This window comes from Panthera leo, chromosome A1, assembly GCF_018350215.1.
Source record: "Panthera leo isolate Ple1 chromosome A1, P.leo_Ple1_pat1.1, whole genome shotgun sequence".
Classification (NCBI taxonomy): domain Eukaryota; kingdom Metazoa; phylum Chordata; class Mammalia; order Carnivora; family Felidae; genus Panthera; species Panthera leo.
In genome coordinates, this window is record NC_056679.1 from 70,350,051 (window position 1) to 70,375,967 (window position 25,917).

At 36.0% G+C, this 25,917-nt stretch overlaps 1 protein-coding gene across 1 annotated transcript in view; it reads left to right on the forward strand.

Annotated features, from left to right (window-relative positions):
* Window positions 1–24,587, forward strand: part of TM9SF2 (transmembrane 9 superfamily member 2) — a 66,121-nt gene extending 41,534 nt beyond the window's left edge. The window contains exons 9-17 of the mRNA XM_042929715.1: window positions 197–305; window positions 2,952–3,084; window positions 6,204–6,323; window positions 9,641–9,698; window positions 13,653–13,812; window positions 15,969–16,120; window positions 17,175–17,286; window positions 20,704–20,875; window positions 23,896–24,587. Coding sequence (XP_042785649.1) covers window positions 197–305; window positions 2,952–3,084; window positions 6,204–6,323; window positions 9,641–9,698; window positions 13,653–13,812; window positions 15,969–16,120; window positions 17,175–17,286; window positions 20,704–20,875; window positions 23,896–23,963 — 1,084 coding nt within the window. The 3' untranslated portion in view covers window positions 23,964–24,587. The remainder of the gene's footprint in view (window positions 1–196; window positions 306–2,951; window positions 3,085–6,203; window positions 6,324–9,640; window positions 9,699–13,652; window positions 13,813–15,968; window positions 16,121–17,174; window positions 17,287–20,703; window positions 20,876–23,895) is intronic.
* The last annotated feature ends 1,330 nt before the right edge of the window (window positions 24,588–25,917 follow it).

The window sequence follows — 25,917 nt, forward strand, 5'->3', positions numbered from 1 at the left end:
AAATTATAAGATTATTATGATAATTATATAAACTTCTGTATCCACTAGAAGGACACATAACAGAGCACAACTCATTGAATCTGTTGGATTTTTAGTCAAATTTTGATTTTGATCAATGTTGTTGTAATGTGCCTGAATAAACATTTTGAAAAGGAAATGAAGCTACAGATTAATCCTGACATGCTTATTCCTACAGTATCATGAATTCCCTGGTCATTGTCCTCTTCTTGTCTGGAATGGTGGCTATGATTATGCTACGGACACTGCATAAAGATATTGCCAGGTATAATCAGATGGATTCTACGGTGAGTGAAACATTTGAACTGTTCTCTAGTCTTCTGAGAGTAGTTCTTATTTTGTTCTTTGGAAAAGTTGAAATAATAGCTTTAGACAGAATCTGCCTCTAAAACATTCTTCTCAAAAGTTACCCTGAATTCACATTTTCAAATAAGAAGATGATCCTTAAGAGTTGGTATTCCTAGAGGCGCCTGGGTGGCTCAGTCGGTTGAGCGTCCGACTTAGGCTCAGGTCATGATCTCGCAGTCTGTGAGTTCAAGCCCCATATTGGGCTCTGTGCTGACAGCTCAGGGCCTGGAGTCTGCTTCTGATTCTGTGTCTCCCTCGCTCTCTGCCCCTCCCCCTCTCATGCTCTGTCTTTCTCTCAAAAAAAAAAAAAAAAAGAGTTGGTATTCTAGTATATGTGCTGCCGAAGCGAACACAAAAGGGTTGGTATTCTATAGGGGCGCCTGGGTGGCTCAGTCAGTTAAGCGTCCAATTTCGGCTTAGGTCATGATCTCATGGTTCGTGGGATTGAGCCCCATGTCAGGACTGTGCTGATAGCTCAGAGCCTGGAGCCTGCTTTGGATTCTGTGCATGTCTCTCTCTGCCCTTCCCCACTCGTACTCTCTCTCTCTCCCAAAAATAAATTAAAAAAAGAAACATTAAAAAATATTCTCTAGAGGTCTTCTCTAGAAATTTAGTCACTCTAGCACTCAGAGCTGCACTGCTCACAGCTCCAGTTCTGTCCCCTCTATTCATGTATGTCCTGTCACCTCTCTCAGTCTTCATTCCCAGCATGCCCCCAGTTTGTGAAACAGCAAAGCTGAGTGGAATAACTCCCAGGCAATTTTTATTTGTGTGTTTAATTTTTCAAAAGTAATTTTAACTGAATTTTATCATTTCAACCTTTTGGTATATTCAAAGTAATTTAGTGTCCCAACCTCATTTATTCTCAAAGTGTATTTTTTTTAATTTTCGTTTTTTTATTTTTTTAGAGAGAGAGTGTGTGCAAGCAGGGGAGAGGGGCAGAGGGAGAGAGAAAGAATCTTAAGCGGGCTCCACACTCAGTTTAGAGCCTGATGAGAGGCTTGATCCCATGACCCTGAGATCATGACCTGAGTTGAAATTTGAGAGTCGGATGCTCTACCGACCAAGCCACCCAAGTGCCCCTCAAAATATTTTAAATTGGGGGCACCTCGTGGCTCAGTTAGTTAAGCATCCAGTTCTTAGTTTCGGCTCAGGTCATGATCTCGTGGTTTGTGGGTTCAAGCCCCATATTGGGCTCTTTGATGACAACGCAGAGCCTACTTGGGATTCTCTCTCCCTCTTTCTCTGCCTTCCCTCACTCATGTGCTCACTCTCTCTCTCTGTCTCTCCCTCAAAATAAGTATATACTTGGAAAAAAAAGAATTTTAAGTTGTATAATGTTTTACATTTTATACTTTTTCCTTTTATAGCAATTATTTCCACAGGACTCATAGTGACTTGTAATGAATACAAAAAACTCAGATTTTATGTTTTCTTTTCCTGATTTCTTGGCTTTTTCTTCTCAACTTTTCTGTCCTATTCTAATTAGAAAAAGAACGTGCTAGTATTTATTGTCTTTTTAGCATTTCCACCCTAAAGACTCTTTTTCATTATTTTTATTGATTATTAAATATTAAAATAATTTCAGAATACTCTCATAATTAGCAATTTCAAATGATTGCTCAGCTAATGGTATTTTTTTTCCTAATTTGTACAGAGGTGCCATGGGATACAGGCCAGGGCGACCCTGCTTCCACTTTTTCCTCTTCCATTCCTTTTTCCTCCCTTATTTTAGCGGTCAGAGCAGATCTGTTCAGATATAACTCAGATTGTTTCACTCCTGTTCACAGCCCTCCAGTAACTTCCCATTTCACTCAGCATGAAAGCCAGAGTCTTTACAGGGGCTAGTGTTGGTTCTGTTGAAATATTTTAGAAGTAGAGCTGAGGATTTGTTGAAGAACTGTATTCAAGGTGTTAAAAGAAGGAATCAAGGAGGATTCCAGGGTTTTGGGGACTGAACAGCTGGCAAGATGGAGCTTCTACAGGGTTGGGGGCCTGCAGAAAGAGCAAATATAGATGGGGAGAGAAAATCCATTCAGTTGTGGTTAATTCTGTTCAGGATGCTTGTTAAATAACCAAGTGGAACTGTTGTTTAGGCAATTGTATATGTATATCTGAGATCAGGGGAGCAGTTAGGGCTGGTGACACAAACTTCTTCATATGCTCATATTTAAGCCTACTGTACCTGGCAAAGTAGCCATGAAGTCTAATACCATTTGCTCATTTTGGAGATTAATAGACGTAGATGGGGAAAGGGTAGAGTGTGAGTAAAAATTAAGTCATCAATTTGGATCATAAAGTTTGACTAGAACTAGGTAAGTATCACATTATCTTTGTATTTTTTTTAAAAGTTTTTCAATGACTGTATTTATGGAACTTAACATACAACATTCCTTTAAAAACAATTCAAGAAAACTATATAAAGCTCTGTGAGTCAAACTTTATAACATAAAGCTTGGGAATAGAAATCAATATTAACATTTGTAAGTTTAAAAAAAATTTGTATCAGCATATTCACCAGTGAACAAACTGTATAGCTGTTTTGGTGACCACATATCAATTAAACAAGTTCATTCCCTTTTTAGGAGGATGCCCAGGAAGAATTTGGCTGGAAACTGGTTCATGGTGATATATTCCGTCCTCCAAGAAAAGGGATGCTGCTGTCAGTCTTTCTGGGATCAGGGACACAGATTTTAATAATGACTTTCGTGACTCTATGTAAGTATTAAGTGACAATTAAAAAATAGAAAATACTTTTCTAAATAGTTTAGAAAAACAGTTTTCATAAGTGAAGTAGCTAGACTAGGTTGTATCTAAGAGCACTTTTGGCTTTTACATCTGTGTGCTCTGGCTATACGTTTCTTGGGGCAGTGTTAGCTGTGCTGGAAAACTGTGACTTCATATCTCCTTTACAGCTGCACAGAGACCAAGCCTTTGTCAAGGAGTTGGAGCTGGAGATGATTAGGTACCTGAAGACCATCTGGGTCTGAGTCTGGGTGGCTTGGAACCAGGGTCATATAGGATGACTGTCCCATGCCGCCAGGAGCAGTAGGATCAGGATTCCAGGATGTTTTTGGCTTCTACTGAGAGAGACCAAAAGAAAAAGAGGAACTTTCTTTCTGTAGCTTTGTTCCAGAGAGATCTTCCCACACAAAAAATAGCTCCTCCTTGTGCCACCTGAAAATCTTCACAAGTGTTGTTACTTAAATGTTTGTCAATTAGGACAACTTTTTTTTTTTTTTTTTTAAGTGTTTGTTTATTTTTGAGAGGGAGGGAGGGAAGGAGAGGGCCCAAAGCAGGCTCTGCACTGAGAGTGCAGAGCCCAGGGTGGGGCTCAAACCCATGAACTGTGAGATCATGACCTGAGCCAAAGTCAGACGCTTTGGATGAGCCACCCAGGCACCCCTAGAACAACCTTTTAAAAAAGAAAAAAATAGCTCCTCCTCCCCCCCCCCCCCAGAGTTATTGATTAGCCTGGGAATACAGTATTTTTTCAGTTTTTCCTAATTGTGAGAGAAAAAAAATGTTCATGGAATTTTCTAAATTTTGCTTTTATTTCCCTTATGTTTCCTTTATTGGTCCTTCTACTGATGAACAGTAACAAATGAATTTTTACTATAAGTACATAAGTAAATGAAACAAATGAATTATTACTGGAAGAATTCAGAAACCACTGACCTTTTAATAATTTTTTTTAATAAAATTTATTGTCAAATTGGCTAACATACAGTATGTACAGTGTGCTCTTGGTTTTGGGGGTAGATTTCTGTGATTCATTGCTTACATACAACATACATACATACAACGGTGAGAGTACATGAGTGAGGGAGGGGCAGAGGAAGAGGGAGGGGGAGAGAGAATCTTAGCAGGCTCCATGCCCAGCAAGGAGCCCAACATGGAGCTCGATCTCGTGACTGTGAGATCATGATCTGAGCTGAACTCAAGAGTAGGACATTAAACCGACTGAGTCACCCAAGTGATCCTAATAATTTTTTTTTTTAATGTTTATTTATTTTTGAGAAACAGTGCGAGTAGGGAAAGGGCAGAGAGAGAATGGGAGATACGGAATCCGAAACAGGCACCAGGCTCTGAGCTGTCAGCACAGAGCCAGACGCGGGGCTTGAACCCACGAACTGTGAGATCATGACCTGACCTGAAGTCGGAAGCTCAACCGACTGAACCACCCAGGCACCCTGCTCCTAATAATTTTTTAATGAACATTTGTTCTTATGTTTGATTGCATATTAAATATATAATGCTAAAATCATTTTATGTTAATAAAATTGTTCCAAATTTTTTGATGGAATAACTATATAAATACTTTACAAAGAGGATTCACACTTCCAAATATCTGGCACCTGAATAAGTTTGAGAACCATTGATGTGTACCTTTAGGTATACATCACTTTGAAGCCTAACCTGAAGATTAACTAGAACTAGTATCTTTATTTAGATAAGGAGATACAACTATGATGGGGAGGGCTAAAATTCTTAAGTATATTATACTGAAGAGGGTAGGTTGGGAGAAGGCATCATGACAGAGGTTTGGACACAACCAGAGGATAGCGTGAAAGCTAGTTGGGGATCACTAGATCCCCAGAGAGCCAGGGTAGAGCTGGAGGAGCAGAATGGATGCCTTAGGATAAAATGTTGCTTGAAAATTTTATTGGGAGTTGCCTTCAGTCATCACCTGATCTTTGTTGGAGTCTGCTAGAAAATGAACTTGTAAGGAAGGAAAGTTTCAGAGCGCCTGGGGATCATGTTCCTTAAATGCTCAAATATGAACTCTCTCCTCCAGAACAGTCCATTTCTTAGTCTTGTGGGGATTGGGGGGGGGGGGGTGTGCATTTTGGTTGAAAATCTGATCGGTTTCCTGCTGATCATGAGTTTCTAGTCTTGCCCCTTGGTTGGTGTTGATGAGAATGTATGAGTGGACATGTGCCTCATTATGTATACCTCAGAGAAATACATGCTCCTGGGGTTAGAAAACCACTTGAATTTCTTTCTGAGAAAAGTCATACCTTCTGAATTCCAGCTTAAAGCCAGGAATGTCTACAAATACAAGGTAGTATTTTTATTCTTATTAGGTAGGTTATATAAGGAAGAAAAATAAAACTAACCAATTAAATAAGGGGAGAAGCCAGAATTTCCCTGAGTCAATGACCAAGTCCTTCAGTAACTTGTGTTCAGAAAGCTAATAGTATTATGAAATGTTTTTTGTTTTATTCATTGATCAGATTCTATCTTGTCTCTTGTGTTTGAAGGTTATAGTTCTCACTCTAGAGGACCCAGTATTGTTTTTAAAGTGGGAATATTTCATGGTGGGAATGTCTATATTCATATTAATTTTAATGTTTATTTTTTATTTTTATTTTTTTGAGAGAGAGCGTGAGTGGGGGAGGAACAGAGAGAGGGAGACACAGAATCCAAAGCAGGCTCCAGGCTCTGAGCTGGACTTGGGGTCTGAATGCACAGACTGCAAGATCATGACCTGAGTCAAAGTTGGATGCCTAACTAACTGAGCCACCCAATTTTAAAATCTCAGAAGAGCTGAACAGCTGAAAGCACTTGTGAGCATCCAGTCAGCCTTCCCTGATGGCAGGAAAGGTGGGGTCTTGTGGACGCTACAAGAAGCATCCAAAGTAGAGGTTGCTTTATTTATGATCCTATTGGTGAAGTACCTTAAAATAGTGCTAAGATTTAGCATGGCCATAGGTAAGATAGTGTATTCATGAAATTGTATTTGGTTTCTTGTTTAAAAAATGAAAGGGGTCTTCAGTCACTTCACAACAAAGGAAACTAATAAAATTTATAACTTAAAGCTACTTATTTTTTAGTTTTCGCTTGCCTGGGATTTTTGTCACCTGCCAACAGAGGAGCATTGATGACTTGTGCTGTGGTCCTGTGGGTGCTGCTGGGCACTCCTGCGGGCTATGTTGCTGCCAGATTTTATAAGTGTAAGTAAAAGTCACGCTGACTGTCAGGCTAGGAACCTACTCTGCTACATCACTGCATCTGTTCTTGAAACAATATGTTTTATAGGTGTGTATCTTTATTTAAAAGAAACTTGTAAAGCGGATGGCCATCTCTAGATTTATTTGTTAAAAACTGTTTGAACAGTGAGGTAAGCAAATTTAGGTGTTGCTTATCCACAATCCCCCTTGTCCTTTTTCTTTTACATTTTGACAAAAGAGATTTGACTGAACAACTTAGATTTGCTACATTCATAGAAACATATATAGACTAATAAAGGAAGAAAGTATACTTATGAGTATCACTGATTTATTAACTAAAACAAGTAATACATATAGTAACACTTTCCTTACATAAAGAGGTTGTGCTATAATTGCATCAATTTAATATTTGGAAAAATAGACTGTACTTAAACTAAGATTGCACTATTTTAAAGAGCCCTGAAGTAATTTAATTTGCTTTTATAATGTAATTAGTGGTAATCTGTTGTATCCTTGCTTTCTAAAAGAAAAATAAAGTTGAGTGAAAAAAAAGCATCAGGGCCACAGAGTAAGGATGGGATCTGACTAGATGACTAGAAAAAGCAGCTTTGCTAGGGGCAGTGAATGCCAGTGTTTGCTGTGGAATTCTGAAGTCTATCGAGATAGTCTCATAGCTAATCTGTAATTTAAAGTGACAGGGAGGAGGTAAAAAAATCCTATCCTCTGAAAACTGTAAGACACTGATGAAAGAATTGAAGATAATGGAAAGACATGTTCATGGATTAGAAGTAATATTGATAAAATATTCATACTACTGAAAGTAATCTACTGGTTCTGTGCATTCCTTATCAAAATACTAAGAGTATTTTTCACAGAACTAGAAAAAATAACCCTAAAATTTGTATGGAATCATAAAAGACCCTGAATATCCAAAGCAATCTGGAGAAAGAACAAAACTGGAGGTATCATGATCCAAGATTTCAAGGTACATGACAAAACGGTAGTATGGTGCAGTACAGTATGGTGCTGGCACAAAAACAGACACACGGATCAGTGGAACAGAACAGAAAGCCCAGAAATAAACTCACACTTAATATGGTCAATTAATCTGCGACAATGAGGCAAGAATATATAATGGGAAAAAAAGACAGTCTCTTTAAAAAATGGTGCTGGGCAGCACATGGAAACTGGACAGCTACATGCAAAAGAATGAAACTGGACTACTTTCTTGCACCATACACAAAAGTAAGCCTAAAAAGGATTAAAGGCCTAGATGTGAGACCTAAAACCACAAAACTCTTAGAAGAGAGAACACAGGCAAGTAATCTCTTGGACATTAGCCTTAGTGGCATATTTATGTTGTTTCCCCTGCCATTCCTCAGGCAGGGGAAACAAAAGCAAAAATAGAACTATTGGAACTATACCAAAATAAATATTATTGTCCATTTGCACAGTAAAACACAAATATCTTCTATGATTTTGCTTATGTAGAGTCTAAAAAAACAGAACAAACAAAAAAATGGACCCTTAAATACAGAGAACAGACTGGTGATTGCCAGAGGGGAGGTTGTTGGGGAGATGGGTGAAATAGATGAAAAAGGATTAAGATGTACAGACTTTCAGTTGTAAAATAAATAATTCACGGAGGTGAAAAATACAATATAGGAAATGTGGCCAATAATACTGTTGTGACAGATGGTGACTACACTCTATCATAGTGAACATCGAGTAATATATAGAATTGGGGAATCAGTTTGTTGTACACCTGAAACTAATATAACATTGTGTCAGTTATATACGTCAGTAATAAATTGGGGAAAAAAGGGCCCACCAAAAGCAAAAACAAACAAACAAAATGGAAGATGGGACAGAACTACGGTTGATGTGAAGAAGGTTTGAGGTAAAACACAAGTTACATAGGCAGCCCTAAAAGTGACGTTGGCTAGACTCAACTCCAAGTAGAAATATTTGTTAGAGTTTGCCAGGTACAGTGCTCTCTGAAAATGAGACGTGCTATATGTATGTGTGTCTGTGTTTTACTTTTTGTGTATTTTGTCCCAAGTTTTTTTTTCTTTTTCATCCTTTCCTAAAGGACAGAGGGTTGTGGGTGTCACGTGTAGTTTAACACACATGAGCTGAGCCACAGTTGGACCCCTACCTCCCATGCAGCACTCCCTCTTTCTCAACCATGCTGGCCTTTTTCCCTGTATCTTCACACCTGCCCCAGGAACTTCCCGTGTCCTGTTCCCTGTGTGAGAAGCTTTAGCTCATGCTCCCTCCCAGCCCAGACGCAGTCCCTCTTTAACTCCTGCTCCATCCTTCAGATCCCCCAGCTGCCCATTAATCAGGCAGAACATTCAAGAGGTGCTGTCATGTGGCCCCAGTCACAAAATGCTTCATTTTATAGAATCATTTCTAATGTTTCAAAAATATTATTTGAATTTTGATTGGAATTGTATTAAACCCTGAATTAATAATTTCATAATAGTCTCTTAATCAGTAATGCTACAAATTCAAATCACATGTATATAATTTGTCATTTTGTTTTAAGGCAAGTGGTACTTATAAACTATTAAAACTTTTTAAAGAAATCAGAGCTGTTCTCACACCTCAGCCAGTTTGATCTTCAGCTTTTAAGCTGGAAGCAGAAAACCATTTTTTACTCTGTGTACTTGAAAAAAAAGTTAAGTGGGGAAAAGAAATTAGAGAGGGGCAAAGCATATTAAAAAGTTCATGAGCAAATTTGTTCTGTCAAGTGGCCGTAACTGTCCTACTCTTCTCAGTCACCTGATCTGACATACCCAAGCCCCACCCCCACCTCTAGCCCCTCCCAGTAACTGCAGTGGTACATGAGCCCTGAAGATTTAGACCTGCTGTGGAAACTTAAATGTGTTGCACTTGAGGCTTGCAGGTTCCTAGTTGTATAACAGATTTTGAAACTGGCCACAAGATAAAGGAGAATCCTCAGTATGCCCTTTCTCTACCCAGTTCCATGGATTGGAACTGGCCTAGAACCTAAGGGTTTGTTTTATTTTGAAGTAGAAAAAAAAAGATTGGAAAAGAAGTGGTCTGAATGACCTTCCTCTGATATTAGATTTATGCTGAAGCAAACATCTTGAGAGCAGGGCTTATCCAGCAAAGTTTGTGATGTGCATCTCTGGTCTGCATCACCTAGGGATACCACATCATTTGCTAGTGTGATTTTCTAGGAGTGGTACCCAATGCTGTCTGAAAATTTGTTTAATGCCAGACAAATATGGTCATTTGGTTTGCTTTGAAGAAAAGTCTGTATGGCATACCACTTTTGTTTTCTTCCACAGCCTTTGGTGGTGAGAAGTGGAAAACAAATGTTTTACTGACGTCATTTCTTTGTCCTGGGTAAGTGAACGTTTCAATAGTAATTGTCTTACATAGTCATATTTTAGTTCCCAAATTTTCAACCTCTTAGGTCTTTAATCTTCTCTGTCTCTAAACTGTGTACACTAGAAAATGAATTTAATTTTTTAAAAAGGGATAAAAAATGAATATTTAATAAACGTTTGCGGAATGACTTCCACCTGCTATGTCTGGAAAAAGTATCTTTGGACATAAGAAATTTGTAGATTCCTTTTCTTAAAAGTCTGTTTCTTAGTCTGTGTGAGTTGGTCTGGCATGTTGTTATATAAGGCTGCATTGAAAGCTTTTGACCTAATCACAAGAAGGTGTTTTCGCTTGCAGATTATTCAGGCAAGCAAACATTTTCAGATTTCTATCAAAAGTATTGCCACTCTTAAGTAATCTAAGTTTCCACTGATAGATGAATGGGGTAAAGAAGATGTGGTAACACACACACATATACACACAATGGAATATTACTCAGTTATAAAAAAAAAAAAAAAGAATGAGTTCTTGCCATTTGTGACCTCATGGTCGACCTAGTGCTAAGTAAAATAAGTCTGAGAAAGACAAGTACCATGTGATTTCACTCATTTGTGGAATCTAACAACAAATGAACAAACAAAACAGAAGTAGACTCATAAATATAAAGAAAAAATTGGTGGATGCCAGAGGGGATAGTTGGGGAAAGGGATGGGCAGAATAGGCCAAGAGGATTAAGAGTTACAAACTTCAGTTTAAAATAAATAAGTGATAGAGATGAAAAATAGAGCATAAGGAATATATTGTACTAACAGTATATGGTAACAAAAGGTGACTTTACTTATGGTGAGCACTGAGTAATGTACAGACATTGTCAAATCACTACATTGTACACCTGAAACTAATATAACATTGTCAACTATAATTGAAAGATAAAAAATTTTTTTTAAAGTAGTGCCACTTTATTTAGAGTTTATTCCATTAAACAGAGTAATATATAGCAAAAATTTTTTAAAATGACAATCACGTTTAAAAAAAATAATAATTGTGACCCTTTGGAAGATAGCTTTTGATATCAAGTATCTGATCGGTGTCTGGTCCTAGAAATAGAACCCACTTTTTTCCCAACTCCCAGATTTCTGGTGGACAAGAACCAGCCTCTGAGCAGTTAGCAGCAATAGTGAAATCCAAAGGTTAAATCTAAAAGCCAGGCCATTCCATTTGCAGGCCAGAAACGAAAGAGTAACAATAGTTGCATTGTTTATACATGTTTGGGGTAAATATTCCCTCAGATAGTTACCTCCATTGAAGAATGACATTATTTATTTATTTATTTATTTACTTATTTATTATTTTAGAGAGAGAGAGGGTGAGCAGGGGAGAGGGGCAGAGGGAGGGAGTGAGAATCTTTCTTTTTTTAATGTTTATTTTTGAGAGAGAGAGAGAACACAAGTGGGAGAGGAGCAAAGAGAGAGGGAGATGCAGAATCTGAAGCAGGCTCCAGGCTCTGAGCTGTCAGCACAGAGCCCGATGTGGGGCTGGAACTCTGAAACTGGGAGATTATGACCTGAGCCAAAGTCAGACGCTTAACCAACTGAGCCACCCAGGCACCCTGATGTATTCAGATTTTTATGCTTTTTCTCCAGCCAAATTCTTTGTCTTCTTTCCCATCAACTAAAGAAGTACTCCTTCTTCCCAAGACAAGTCAGCAGTCTGTGATTTCCTTCAGAAACTTGCCTTTCAGACATTCCTCCTAATCTCTGGCATCTTCTATTTCTCAGTGTTCTGTTCGTGTTTCATCGTCTTTCCTACAAATATACTAGGTTCCCAAATCCTAAAATGAGCTTCTCCATAAACATATTCCCCTCTACTATCTTCTTTCTTTTACATTCCCAACAAACTGCCTTGAAAACATATTCCACACTCCTTTATTCTCATTTTCTTCTCAGCATACATTCACAACGTAAACCCACGTACTCTTTCTTCCCCTATGACTTTAGTGAAAACTTCTCTCAAATACCAATGATATTCGCATTTCTAAATCTAGAAATCATTTTCTCTGCCTTCACTCTATCTCTCTACATTGTCTAACATTGGGATACTTTCTCCTTGAAATGCCTTTCATTTTTTGGCTTCATAGAAATTATCCTAATCCAGTTCTTTTATATCTCTGATCAGCCCTTCTTTGATTTATCTTCATGCCGCCCTTAAAAGTGGGTGTTCATTTAAAAAAAACAACAAAAAAAACCTGTTAGGTTTTCACCAGAAGGATAGTGAGGTAATGAATGAGGGAAAAGCCAGGGTTGGGGGAGGAGAAGCACATAAGAGTGTACCAGGAACCCAAGGGGGCAGGGAGAATTGGTGTTTGCCTAGGAAAAGAAGTACCATTTAATGACATGAAATTAATTCAGGTAATTTTATGTAAATACCTACATATAATTATTACAGTAGACACAACAAAATGGTATTTGATAATATTAAACATCGTTTCCAAATATAAAAATTATTTAATGGAGGGGCATGTGGGTGGCTCAGTCAGTTAAGCATCCAACTCTTGGTTTAGGCTCAAGTCATGATCTCACCTTTCATGAGATCGAGCTCCAAATTGGGCTCTTTGCTGACAGTGTGATTGCTGCTTGGGATTCTTTCTCTCCCTCTCTTTGCTCCTCCCCCACTTGTACACACTCACGCTCCACTCTCTTAAAATAAATAAATTAAAAAAAAAAGGATTGAATGGAGAGAAATGCTTCCTTATATTAATAAAAATCTCATATTTAATTGTGATATAATTTGTATACAGAGAACAAGTTTCAGCTATAAAACAACAACAGAAAGGAGTATTAGCAACAGAAAACCTTCACAGTACGAGATACAAATTCACCGTGTTACTTGATCAGAGTATTGACTGCATGAGGGGTTTGGCAATGTGCTGCAGCTACTAGCACAGAAAACATAGAAATAGACCATATATTCATGGAAGCAGCTAGATGTGGCATCACCAATCAGAGGAAGTGTTAGATGATGCTCATACTTGATTGTGTATATAAAGGAAGAAAAATTCTGTTCTTACCAGTCACACACACAATCAGTTCCAAGGGGATTGTGATCTAAATGTAATGGGGTTAACAGTTGGAAGAAAATATGGAAGAGTGTCTTCATGGAAGTGCCTGGCTAGCTCAGTTGGTGGAGCATCTGACTCTTGATCTCGGGGTTGTGAGTTCAAATCCCACGTTGGGTGTGGAGATTGCATAAAAAAATAAAATCTTTAAAAAAAACAAAAAAGAGGAGTATATTCATGATCCCAGGTTAGGAAAGACTTTCTTCTCTTAAATAAGTTACACAAAGGATAAAGGGAAAATTGACAACTGGTCACATTAAAAACTGTGTGGGGGGAATGTAGAAACAATTATCATGTGATTACAGCCATATGTTTTAAAATGTACTCAGAGAAAAAAGACTGAAGGGAAATTAAGTATACATATTCACTTGTTTGGGGTTCATAAAAAGCCGTTAACTCAGAGAACGGGATATTTAACAAGGAATTATTAGTAGCTAGAGTATATAAATAACTCACATCTATAACTTTAGAAAAGACGTACACCCCAAATGAAAAGTGAGTAGTAGATGTAACCACCAAGTCACAGAAATAATAACTATAAAACCAATAGACACAAGATGCTCCACAGCATTTGTGAACAGGACTTAAACAATAAATTTGACAATCCAAAGCACGATGAAATACATAAAGAGGTAACTTTCTTAAGCTACTGGTGGGAATTTCAGTCAGGCAAAACCAATCTGAAGAGCAATTTGGTAATTTCTAGAAAGTAATTTTAAATTCATATACCCCATTACTGAGCAACTTCATTTTCTTTGTATGTGACACAGAAATTGTAATATTAATTACATATGATTGGTACTATATCATTTTGCTTCTGACTCAAGTTTTACCCAAAAGCCTATTGTATCTTTCAGGATTGTATTTGCTGACTTCTTTATAATGAATCTGATTCTCTGGGGAGAAGGATCTTCAGCAGCTATTCCTTTTGGAACATTGGTTGCCATATTGGCCCTTTGGTTCTGCATATCTGTGCCTCTAACGTTTATTGGTGCATACTTCGGTTTTAAGAAGAACGTAAGTTTATGTGTTCATTTATTCAAATAAATTTCAGCTATGAAAATTAGCATATGCCACCTTAAAAGATAGAACAGTGTCTTAAAAAAAAAATGTCTAAAAGATACACACTTACCCTATGGGATCTGGATTTCATAGAAAATTGATGACCTCTTAGTTTGATTGCAGTCATTCTTAAAAATAGTATTATTTTGGGTGTGGTAGAGAAGTCACAGATATAAACTTAGGTTTCAAAGTTTTGTAAGTAAATGGAAACTGTAGATTAATAGACAACGAAATGCTAAGTTAAACTATTGAAAACTTTTTTTAGTGTTTTAAGTTAGTGCATTAAGTGTTTCTACATTACTTAACAAAGTAAACCAAGAATATGGGTTAGGAGGAAAGCTGTAAGAAAAGTGACTATAAAGTGACAGTGGTAATTTTTTTTAACATGTAGCTTTGCAAAAAATTTTCTATGGTTTTCCTCCTAATATTTCCTGCTAATATTCAAAGCTCAGTCCTTCCCTGCCTCCAGTCTTTCTCCACCTCTGCTGCCTCCTTTTGCCCACAGGCTAAGAGGAAAATGGAAATTTTTTCTTTTCTTTTTTTTTTAAAATTAGTCCCCCCCCCCACCTTTTTTTTAAGGTTTGTTTATTTTGAGAAAAAGAGAGAGTGTGTGAGTGGGGGAGGGGCAGAGAGAATCCCAGGCAGGTTCTGCACTATCACTGCGATCCCAAAGGGGGACTTGAACCCACAAACAACAATGTGATCACGACCTGAGCCGAAGTCGGATGCTTAACCGACTGAGCCAGCCAGGCGCCCTCAGAATTTAGTGTCCTTCTCACTTCACTGTCCTTGCTTTTCTCTGAGAACATCCAGTCCACAAGGTTAAAAGAGATAATGTATTGCCATACACTTTGTGAAGGGGACCCAGAATGTCCTGGAAGAAACTGCCATTGCTTCATTGTCTCCACTGCACCTACCATGCCAGCCTACTGTAAGATTTTTCAATTCTTTGGCATTTTGCTTAATTTACAATTCTAAATCTGTATAGCATAAAAATATATATATATATAGCACAAATAGTGACCTGGCATGATTTAAAAATTTTGATTACATAAATAAGTATTTAACATTCTAAAAATATTCCTGTTAAAAATACAAACACTGAAGAACAATCTAATGATTTTCTATCTGTATATCTATTTCACAGAAGTGTATTCTCAATGAGACTACCAGTTATACGTGTTTTTTTTTTTTAAGAATTTATTTATTTTGAGAAAGAGAGTGCGTATATGCAAGTAGGGAGGGACAGGGAGGACAGGGAGGGGGAGAGAGAGAGAGAGTGAGTGAGTCAGAGTCCCAAGCAGACTCCACCCTGTCAGTGCAGAGCCCACCATGGGGCTTGATCCCATGAACTGTGAGATCGTGACCTGAGCCAAAATCAAGTGTCAGACTCTTAACTGACTGAGCCTCCCAGGTGCCCTACCAAGTTTTAAGTTTTGAGATGTCATCACAAAAACTATAAAAGTATGCTTTTGTAATTTTTTGCAAGAAAATGAATTTCTGTATCTGTACCCCTGTTTCCCCTCGGCTGTGTTTTTGGTGCTTTAGATTTCATTTATTTTTATACTACCATGTGGTATGTTACAAAAGGGAGAATATTATCAGTATCTTATGGTCATAAAGCTTCATATAGCCAGTCATTGTTGCCTTTATGTTCTTAAATCTTAGTAGAATTGAACAATTTTAGTAAAGATGATATTGCCCATCTCCAAATAAAAATTCATCGACAGTAACTTCAGAATCAGCTAATTTCTTACAATAATTATGTCATTAAAAGGGAAAACCTAACATTTCCTTTGTCTTAACTGTTATTTTTAAGTACTATATTACCTCCTTCTATGTATTTCTTACTTTACCTAAAGCCATTAATGGATAACTGCTGGAAACAGTGATGGCTTGTTCCACTAGACAGACTGAACATTGTACCTGATAGTATCTGGGGTCATTGCTTCTAAATACAAAATTCAGTTTGATGACTTAAGTAGACTTATATTGCCAATACTATCATCATGGAAGCTGAGAAAAAGCAGGCAGATAATCTAACATAGAGAAAATTTTTTTAAATAGATAAATATTTATGAATCCTTTCTTTTTTTTTTTTTTTACTAAAGGCCATTGAACATCCAGTTCGAACCAATCAGATTCCACGTCAGATTCCTGAGCAATCCTTCTACACAAAGCCATTGCCTGGTATTATCATGGGAGGGATTTTGCCCTTTGGGTGCATCTTTATACAGCTTTTCTTCATTCTAAATAGTATCTGGTAAGCTAAGGGTGAAGTCGTCTTATCCCCTTTCCCATTACATGTAGTATTAGCTTTCTCTTTTTGTTTATCTGGATGGATGACTATTTGTATCTTATACATGTAAAATCTCCAGTAATCAGAAATCTTAAGAGCCAAAGGTTATTTTATCTTTTCTATATGAGAAAAAGAATAAGTGATAACAGCTGTTACTAATTGAGTGCTTATTAATTCTTACTTTTACTTCTGACTTAATCCTCAGACCTCAGTGGGGTGGGTATTTATCCCCATTTTACAGAGACAGAGGTGAAGCTTTGGATATTAAGTAATTTACCTGTGTCACACGGCTACTATGTGACAGAAAATTAACCTGTCTCCCCATACCTGTGTTCTTAAGTAACTGATCTGTACTGCTTCAGAGAGAAGATACTCTGAGCCCTTGATATAGGGGATTTGATTTGATCAAGCTTTGGGAGGAGGGTGGAGGTAGATGACGTTCAAAGTTCTTACTAATCCCAAGATTCCTTCATTCTCTTGATTTCTTATTTGCATGGAAAAACTCATGGTGCTAATTCTGAGCCACTTCATTAGGGTATATACACTGCAGTGTGTTATCGTAATATGACCACAGTGACATGTTACAGCAAGTACCAAGGTTTGCAGTAACATGGAGTCAGCATTGAATGTGAGCTTTTTAGTGATTGGAACAGATCTTTCCTTCCCAATTGTTACAACATTTTCAAAAGTCAGCTGTTTTTATCACATATGATAAGAAACAATGTATACCAACTTTTTTAGTTTGGCTCTGCATGTGTATTAATTTTTTATCAAATTTGTCTCACTAGTAAACAATTAGACTAAGCATATTTGACTAAATAAGAGTTTCAGGTTCTACTTACCAAACCTTTTCCTCTCCCTGCCCTACCCCTACACCATCCACACCTATGAGGTTGTGTTGTCTTTAGTTGGGAGAAAAAGCAAACATTTTCCAGTTCAGGGAAGGTGAAAAGACTGTGTCATTTACTGTGACAAAGAGAAAAGATTTATAGTTTAATCTTGACATGTTTGATTATAGGTCTCATCAGATGTATTACATGTTTGGCTTCCTATTTCTGGTGTTTATCATTTTGGTTATTACATGTTCAGAGGCAACTATACTTCTTTGCTATTTCCACCTATGTGCAGAGGTATGTATTAGCAATGTTCACTTGTATTAATTTGTAGCCGGTATTTATAATTTTGGCATAAGACAACTTTGAATACCATCAATTGAAATAATTTCTGTAAATATGTGTTTATTAAGATAGAAATTGACCTGCATTCCTCAATTAAATGTAGCTCTTTTTAGGATTGGATTATGATAGTATCTCAGTTCAGTATATTTATTTAGAGCTTAAATTTCAAATGTTAATTTTCTCGGTTTTTCTTTTAAAATTTGTTTATTTTTATCTAAAATCTTTTTTTTTAACACTAAAGTTTATTTTGAGAGAGAGAGGGAATCCCAAGTAGGCTCTGCACTGTCACACAGAGCCCCACTCGGGCCTCTATCCCACAAACTGTGAGATCATGACCTGTGTTAAAATCAAGAGTCAGATGCTTAACCAACTGAGCCACCCATGCACCCCTTTATTTATTTATTTATTTATTTATTTATTTATTTATGTGTTTATTTATTTATTTATTTATTTTGAGAGAGCACGTGAGCATGCACATGCATGTGAGTAGGGGAGGGGCAGAGAAGGGGAAAGAAAATGCCAAACAGGCACCACACCCATTGTGGAGCCCGATGTGGGGCTCGATCCCCGTGAGATCGTGACCTAAGCTGAAATCCAGAGCCGGACACTCTCGACCAGCTGAGCCACACAGGCACCCTTAATATAAAACATTTTTAAGTGGGAGTATTCATTAAAACATTAGAGTGATTACACTGTAATGAATTATAGTCATGGCAAAATGATGGCACTCTTATGTATATTTGATTTTTGAAGATCTGGGTTGTATTAAATCATTCTTTTGTATTTATTTTCTATATAGGAGATTAAATCTGATTTTGTTAAACTTAGATGCTTTTCTTAAAAGTTGAGGTTAAATTCACATAACTTACAATTAAACCATTTTAAAGTGAACAATTCAGTGGCATTTACTACGTTCATTTACAGTGTTGTACAACTACCACCTCTTTCTAGTTCCAAAATATTTTCATCACCCTTAAATAAAACCTCATACCATTAAGCAATTACTTCTCATTCCCCTCTCCCTCCAAAACCCTGGCAATCATCAGTCTGCTTTCTGTCTATAGATTTACCTATTCTGGACATTTCACGTTAATGGAATCATATGTGACCTTTTGTGTCTGGCTTCTTTCACGTAGCAGAATGTTTTCAAGATTCAGTACTTTGTTCCTTTTTATAACTGAATAATATTCCATTGTATAGCTATACCCTAATTTGTTTATCCAGTCATTTGCTGATGGAAATTAGATTTGTTTCCACCTTTTGGCTATTGGGAATAGTGCTTCTATGAACATTCATATACAAATACTTGTTTTGAGTACCAGTTTTCAGTTCTTTTGGGTATATACATTAAAGTGGAATCACTGAGTCATATGGTAATTCTTTAACTTTTTGCAGAGCCACCAAAGTATTTTTCACAGTGGCTGTACCATTTGCATTCTTACCAGAAATGCACAAGTGTTCTAATTTCTCCATATCCTTACCTACACTTGCTATTTGCCGTTTTTTAAAAATTATAGCCAGCCTTGTAGGTGTGAAGTTGTATCTTATTGTGGTTTTGATTTTCACTTCCCCAGTGACTAATGATGTTGAGCATCTTTTCTTTGGTTGTTGACCATCTGTGTATCTTGTTTGGAGAAATGTCTGTTTAGATTTTTCGCCCATTTATGAACTGGGTTATTTATCTTTTTGTTGAGTTGTAAGAGTTCTGTATATAATTCAGAGTTCTGTATATATTCTGAATACTAAGTACTAAACTTTTATCAGATAAATGATTTGCAAATATTTTCTCTTGTTCTGTAGGTTGTCTTTTTACTTTCTTGATAATGGCCTTTACACAAAAGTTTGTAATTTTGATAGAATCTGATTTATCTATTTTTTTTCTTTTGTTGCCATATCTAAGAATTCATTGCTAAATTCAAGGTAATGAAAATTTATCTGTATGTTTTCTTCTGAGTGTATAGTTTTAGCTTACATATTTAGGTCATTGATCCATTGTGAGTTTATTTTTTGGTTATGGTAATTAGTTAGGAATCCACCTTCATTCTTTCACATGTGAATATCCAGTTTTTCCATTTGTTAAAGAGACTAAATCTTTCCTCATTGAATGGTCTTGCAACCTTGTGGAAAATCCATTGGCCATAGATGTGTGGATTTATTTCTGGATTCTCAGTCAATTCTATTCCAGTGGTATATACAGTGTCTTTATGCCAGTACCACACTGTTTTGATTACCATAGCTTTGTAATAAATTCTGGAATTGGGAAGGGTCAGTTCTCTAACTTTGTTCTTTTGTGAAGACTGTTTTGGCTATTCAGGACCCTTTGCAATTGCCTATGAACTTGGGATCAGCTTTTCCTTTTCTGTAATAAAGGGTTGTTGGAATTTTGATAGGAATTGCATTGAATCTGGAGATCACTTAGAAGAGTATTGCCATCTTATCAGTGTCAAGTCTTCCAGTCCATGGACACAGAATGTCTTTCCATTTATTTGTCTTTAATTTTTTTTTTTTTTTTTTTTTTTGGGCATGTTTTGTATTGTAGTTTTCAGTGTATAAGTCTTTCATGTTCTTGGTGAAATTTGTTCCTAGGTATCTTATTCTTTTTGGATGCTGTTGTAAATGGACTTTTTTTAAAATTTCCTTTTCAGATTGTTCATCATTAGTGTATAAAAACACAGCTGATTTTCATTTCTTTCCTGTACCCCTGCAATTTTGCTAAATTTGTTTATTTGCTATAGTAGTTTTTGTGTGTGGACTCCATAAGATTTTCTAATTTATGCTGGCATACTTTTTAAATATATTTAATTTTTCACATATTCTACGGGGTAGGAAAGAGTGAAGTATTTTCTTTTAAGAGATCTCCTGCTAAGCTATAAACTACTTTATGCAAAAGTAAGAAGAGCTGTTTTTAAAACTTACCTTGTTTAAATTATGTTACTCGCAACTGAAAATAGATTTCAACCAGGCCTTAATAGGATAATCTTCTTCCTAACATAGAGTTGACCAGAGTATAAGATAAATAATATTAATTTTGAACTATGTAAGTAAGATCTTGTGCATTGCTTTTCTTTGGGAAGAGTACATTTTAAAGTACAGTCTAATGCTTCATTATTCATAAACCATTTAAGATTTTTCCATGTGTTTTTAGCCCAACTTGAAGTAGTTCCACCAAAAGTAGGGAATGCTTTTTAGCTTCTTCAGTGAGCAGGGAAATGGGCAAAGTTCAGTAGGAGAAAAAGACGGGAAATGATAGCAAAGCTAGGTTTTGGGGCTGTGTCACATAGCTGCATTTGCTTTGTAACTTTGTTCTGCTACATGTAATTAGTAATTGGAAAGTAATTCTTGTTCTTTAACTTTTTCTTTTCTACCTAGGATTACCATTGGCAGTGGCGTTCATTCCTTACCAGTGGCTTTACTGCAGTTTATTTCTTAATATATGCAGTACACTACTTCTTTTCAAAACTGCAAATCACAGGAACGGCAAGTACAATTCTGTACTTTGGCTATACCATGATAATGGTTTTGATCTTCTTTCTTTTTACAGGTAAGAATTAAAATGATTAGTTTTAGTTAATAAGTTTTTAGGCAAATTATTTATAAATATTTTCCTTGGGCTTCTACTACTCAGCACTCCTACATTTAGTCCTAAGTGCAGCTGAGCATTGTTTGGTCGGCCCCGCTGTGAGGTGGATGTCAATAAACCAAAGAGGAAACAGAACCTAAAGGAAGAAGGCTAAACAATGTCCATTGTTGTGCTGGGAGTCCAGGGGTACCTGGGCCCATACCTGTCAAAAGTTTTCCCCTATTAACCTGTTAATGGTACAGTGCTTCTTAAGCTCATTTCAGAGATAGGGTGAAAGCTTTAGCTGTCTAAGTCTAGGGATAAGTAGAAATCGAAGGGGTGAAGTCAAGATGAAATTGAGAATAAATGTTACCAAGAAAAGACAATCATAGAATACCCCTTACTCTAGAAATTTAAACTACAAGTTTATATCTCCACTTTAAAATATAGAAGTACCTGATGGGAAATTGTATTGTATTGGTATTTATTTTATATATGTGTGCCTTATCTCTTCACCTGGATAAAAGTTTTCTGAGTCTTAGAGCACTTAGAGTAGCTGCTTGGTAAACATTTGTGGAATAACCAAACTAAAAAAAGAAAATTGTGGGACCTTTCTTTTTCACAAAAAAATGTGCATCTATAATTTTATCTTAGATTGTGTTGCATGCTGTGTGAGGAAATATAGGATCTGAAAAGGAAAAATGAATTAAAAATAAATTAGAACTGTTCTGCTTTTTAGTCATCTGTTAACATTTGAGAGAATTAGATGGGGTTTTGAAGTTCCCCTGTTGCTGTATCAGCTGTAAGGAGGTTCAGGCTCTTACACTGATTCTGTATTCCAGGTCATTGGTCAGGTACAGGCGGGGTTGATGTATGTGGTGGGTGCTTGTCTTAGTGCTACGTAACACATAGTTAGGTCCACAGCCATAAATCTTAATCAGTGATCTGCAAAACAAAGTGTAGCCTCTGAAACGAGCAATTACTGTTGTGCATATGGATCTGTATGTCTGTAAAAGCATATATAGAAGAATTTACTCCTTGCCTACACACAAAAAGTAGTGATCTTAGTGAATGTCTCTTATTTTTCCAGGCATGTGATATGATAGTTTACCTATTGTGTAGTTTATCACCTCTCTTTATTGTTCTTGATTTTTAGTGACATTTTATTTATTCAGAGTGAAACAAACTTTGTAATCTAAATTTTGGAGCCACCTCAAATTGAATCAACCAGTTAAACCAGTAACTTTGGGTGTATTTCAGTTTATGGGAAAGATTCTCTGCTGGGGAATGGTGAACCCTTTTCAGTGTCTTGCGTTTTTCTAAAGTGGGGTACATCTGTATTTACTTCAGTACTCCAAACTGACACCATTTTATTTAAGTAAATCTGTTTTACAAAACAAAACATTCTGTTACATAAGGAAAGATGCCACTTTTAGTATGTATATTATATTTATCCCTATTAAGGACAAAATAAAATACTAAAAGTATTTTGTTAAGAACAAAATAAACTTAACTTACCTAGGGTTGCCAGTATGATGACAAATGTATTTTCTCACCTTAGAATATTTTCTCTTTATTATCTTAAAGCTCTTGGTAAGCATAAGGTTGTTTAAATACTTTTATGTTTTACCATTACTTTTCTAAAATTAACCCCAGCCTCTTTACAAACCTTAATAATTGTCTTTTGAACATCCAAAACGTAGATTTTTATGTCCTCTAAAACATACACAATGGTATATAGTGGGTACATGTATGATGTATGAGAACAACAATGCTGCTACTTCCCATAATAAGGTCCCCTGTATAGTCTCTTGACTTAGAAAATCTCCATTAATACTTTTCACCATTGTGTTAAGTGTAATAAAAAGAAAAAAGGTTGGAACTTTAAATACACACACACACACACACACACACACACACACACACACACACACATATATACACACCTGCCACAAGGATATGTGGATCTCCTTCTGTATTCTTCTGCATGTCCACTTATTGACTATTCTCAGGTGGAATTTCTCCAGAAATTCCAGGTTTTAAAAATATGTCAGGCAGTTCACAAGTTAGCAAATATTCTTTTACAAGACAAGAGTCTCTGAATTTATCTAAGCATGGTAAAGTTTAAAATAACACTGTATTTGAAGTCAGAAAAGGTGAGTTTACATTCTGATCCTGCTTACCAGCCATGTGGCTATTAGACAGTTACTTAACTAAGTCTCATTTTTGTCACCTGTCTGGTTTTCAATTTTTTTGGAATCTAGATTGATGAAGATACTCGAAAACCAAAGCACGTATTTTTTCATGAATCGTTTCATTTACTCTACCTAGGGCAGATAAAATTATCTCTGTTTTGTAAGAAATGGGCTTGGAGATTTCCGTTGACTAGTGCAAGGATAATACACACAGTCACAACAGCTGCTCTGTCCTCTGACACCACACCACACCACACCACCTCTCGTATTCAGTGGGGTGCATCTTTGTTATTATCCTAATTGTATCACCTTTTAAACACTTTAAATTTAAAAAAATTTAATTTTATTATGGTTCTTTGAAAACTGATAATTCTCTGTAACTATACTTAGAAAATAATCCCTACTTATTATATGAATCTGATACTCTGTTTAAGGTATTCATATCAGACCTTGAATTAATTCTTATATCAGTTTTCCATTTTGTGATAAGGAAGTATTAAATAGGAAAGGAAAATTGGCATCCTATTCATATTTTAATTTCAGTTTTTTTGCATGTAATAAGAAAAAATGTATTATAGAAAGTTTAGGTAATCTTAAAAGTATAAAAAGTTCTATCAAATTCCATAAGAAATTTGAGGTAGTGGTGTAAGTTTCAAAGAATTTATGGACCTATAGTATATTCCTGGTAAGTAATAGTTTATAGTTTTGTGGCTTTTTTTAAGGAACCAATAATTTTAAGTCTGTGTTTTTGTGTAAATTATGAGATTTCCTTGGGAAAAGAGTTTATTTTGTTTTTTTCTTTTATAGGAACAATTGGCTTCTTTGCATGCTTTTGGTTTGTTACCAAAATATACAGTGTGGTGAAGGTTGACTGAAGAAGCCAGTGTGTCCAGTTAAAACAGAAATAAATTAAATTCTTCATCAACAAAGACCTGTTTTTGTGACTACCTTGAGTTTTATCAGATTTATTGGCCTAGTAATCCTTCAGAAACAACATAATTCTAAATACACCTCTTCCCGTACACCTGTCCCCACAAAATGTGTTTTCAACACTAAAACATTTGTATTGTGATTTGATTAAGTATATATTCAGTTGTTCTCAGTGAAGAGCAAATTTAAATATTATGTGCATTTGTAAATACAATAGCTATAAAATTTTCAATACTTCTAATGACAGAATAGAGGAGGCCATATTAAACAGTACTGATGAAATGCAGGACAGTTCGTTGTAAATAGGATTTTCTAGGCACGGTAGGTGGAAAGAATTATTTTTCTTTGAAGGAAATGACTTTTTATCATGGTAATTTTGAAGGATGATTCATATGATGTGTTTATTGGGGGGATGTGGCTTTTAAAAAAATCTTGTCTTGGTTGTAACTGTTCATATCTTCTTTTCTGTGTTGACTTCATTATTCCCATGGTATTGGCCTTTTAAACTATGTGCCTCTGAGTCTTTCAATTTATAAATTTGTTATCTTAATAAATATTGTAAAAATGTCTGCATTGCATCATTACCTATTGTATATTCAAGGAGAGTCTATAAATAGAAATCTGTTTACCAATGGTATTTTAAAACGGTTTTCACTGTTTTGTCAGATTTTACTGATTTTTGTTTACATAACATTTTCTTGGTTGATCTAAATGAAACTCTAGCCTCCTAGGTCTTGTGACAAACCTGGAATTTTCACTATTAGGCAATAATAGAAATTTTAGTTGTGCATATCTAGCCAGATAAATGATGTAAGTCTAATAGTTAATATCGGCCCACTACATTGTCATTAAGGATTTTATGTTTTTGACCTGTTTTTCAAAATACAGTATTTTTTTTAAGTCCGTATTTATTTATACATTAACAATGACTAGCAGATCTTCCCCTTTGTGATTACATTGTCTTAATTTGGATTTCACAGTTTTATTTCTTAGAGTTAAGAAATAACTATTTCTCTTTCACATTCATCTGACTAATTAAAAAACATTTATGTGGAAATAGAAGTTTGGGATGATTTCAGAAACTTTAGTCTGCGTATACCTATAAGAATATTCATCTTGTATGTTAGGGGATCAGTGCTTGCTGCTTATGAGAACAAATCAGGTACTGTTTACACTAAATTGACACTAAAATTATTAACTATTGTTCATATGATATGGGCTCTTAATAGTTTTAGGTCGATATCCCGTTTTAAAACAACTAAACTGTCGGTGTTGAAGCATGAAGGAGCTCTGGTTATTTTTACCTTCTCACATAGAGATTTAAGAGAAGTTCCTTTCAAATTTATTTTCTACATCTCTTGCAGTATATTTAGTTTTTTATGTATAATACTGTTAAAGTACAGTTGAGATAGACTGATTGACTAAACAAAGAAAAGGTTTATAAAAAACTCTGGATTCAGAACTAGGCTAGTTTTGTTGATCAGAATTAAGCGTCTTCAATCTTACTTTTCCTTCAGTGAACCGATTAGCTTAGTAACTAAAACTTACAAAGCCAACTTACTGCTTTGATAGAATGTTTTCATATAAAATTTTTATTTGTCTATACCTTGCAGTAAGCACATTTCACATTTAAATAATGATGAGGCCGTTAGAAAAACAAAAACATCAAAGGAAAAGATTTAGCAGGGAGTAATGATGAAAAAGCCAGTAAAGAGGAAGGCCAGTGGTGAGAAGGGCCCGTGAAGACACAGCCTTTTCTCTGTGGCTTTATCAGGACTTCCTGAGGAGGAGTCACTGCAGTGGTTCTAGCTGTATGTAGAAAAATATGTAGAAATCTGTATGTAGAAAGTAATGCTGCCACGGTGCTGCGAACACAGAGGGCAGTAACATGATTTCTGA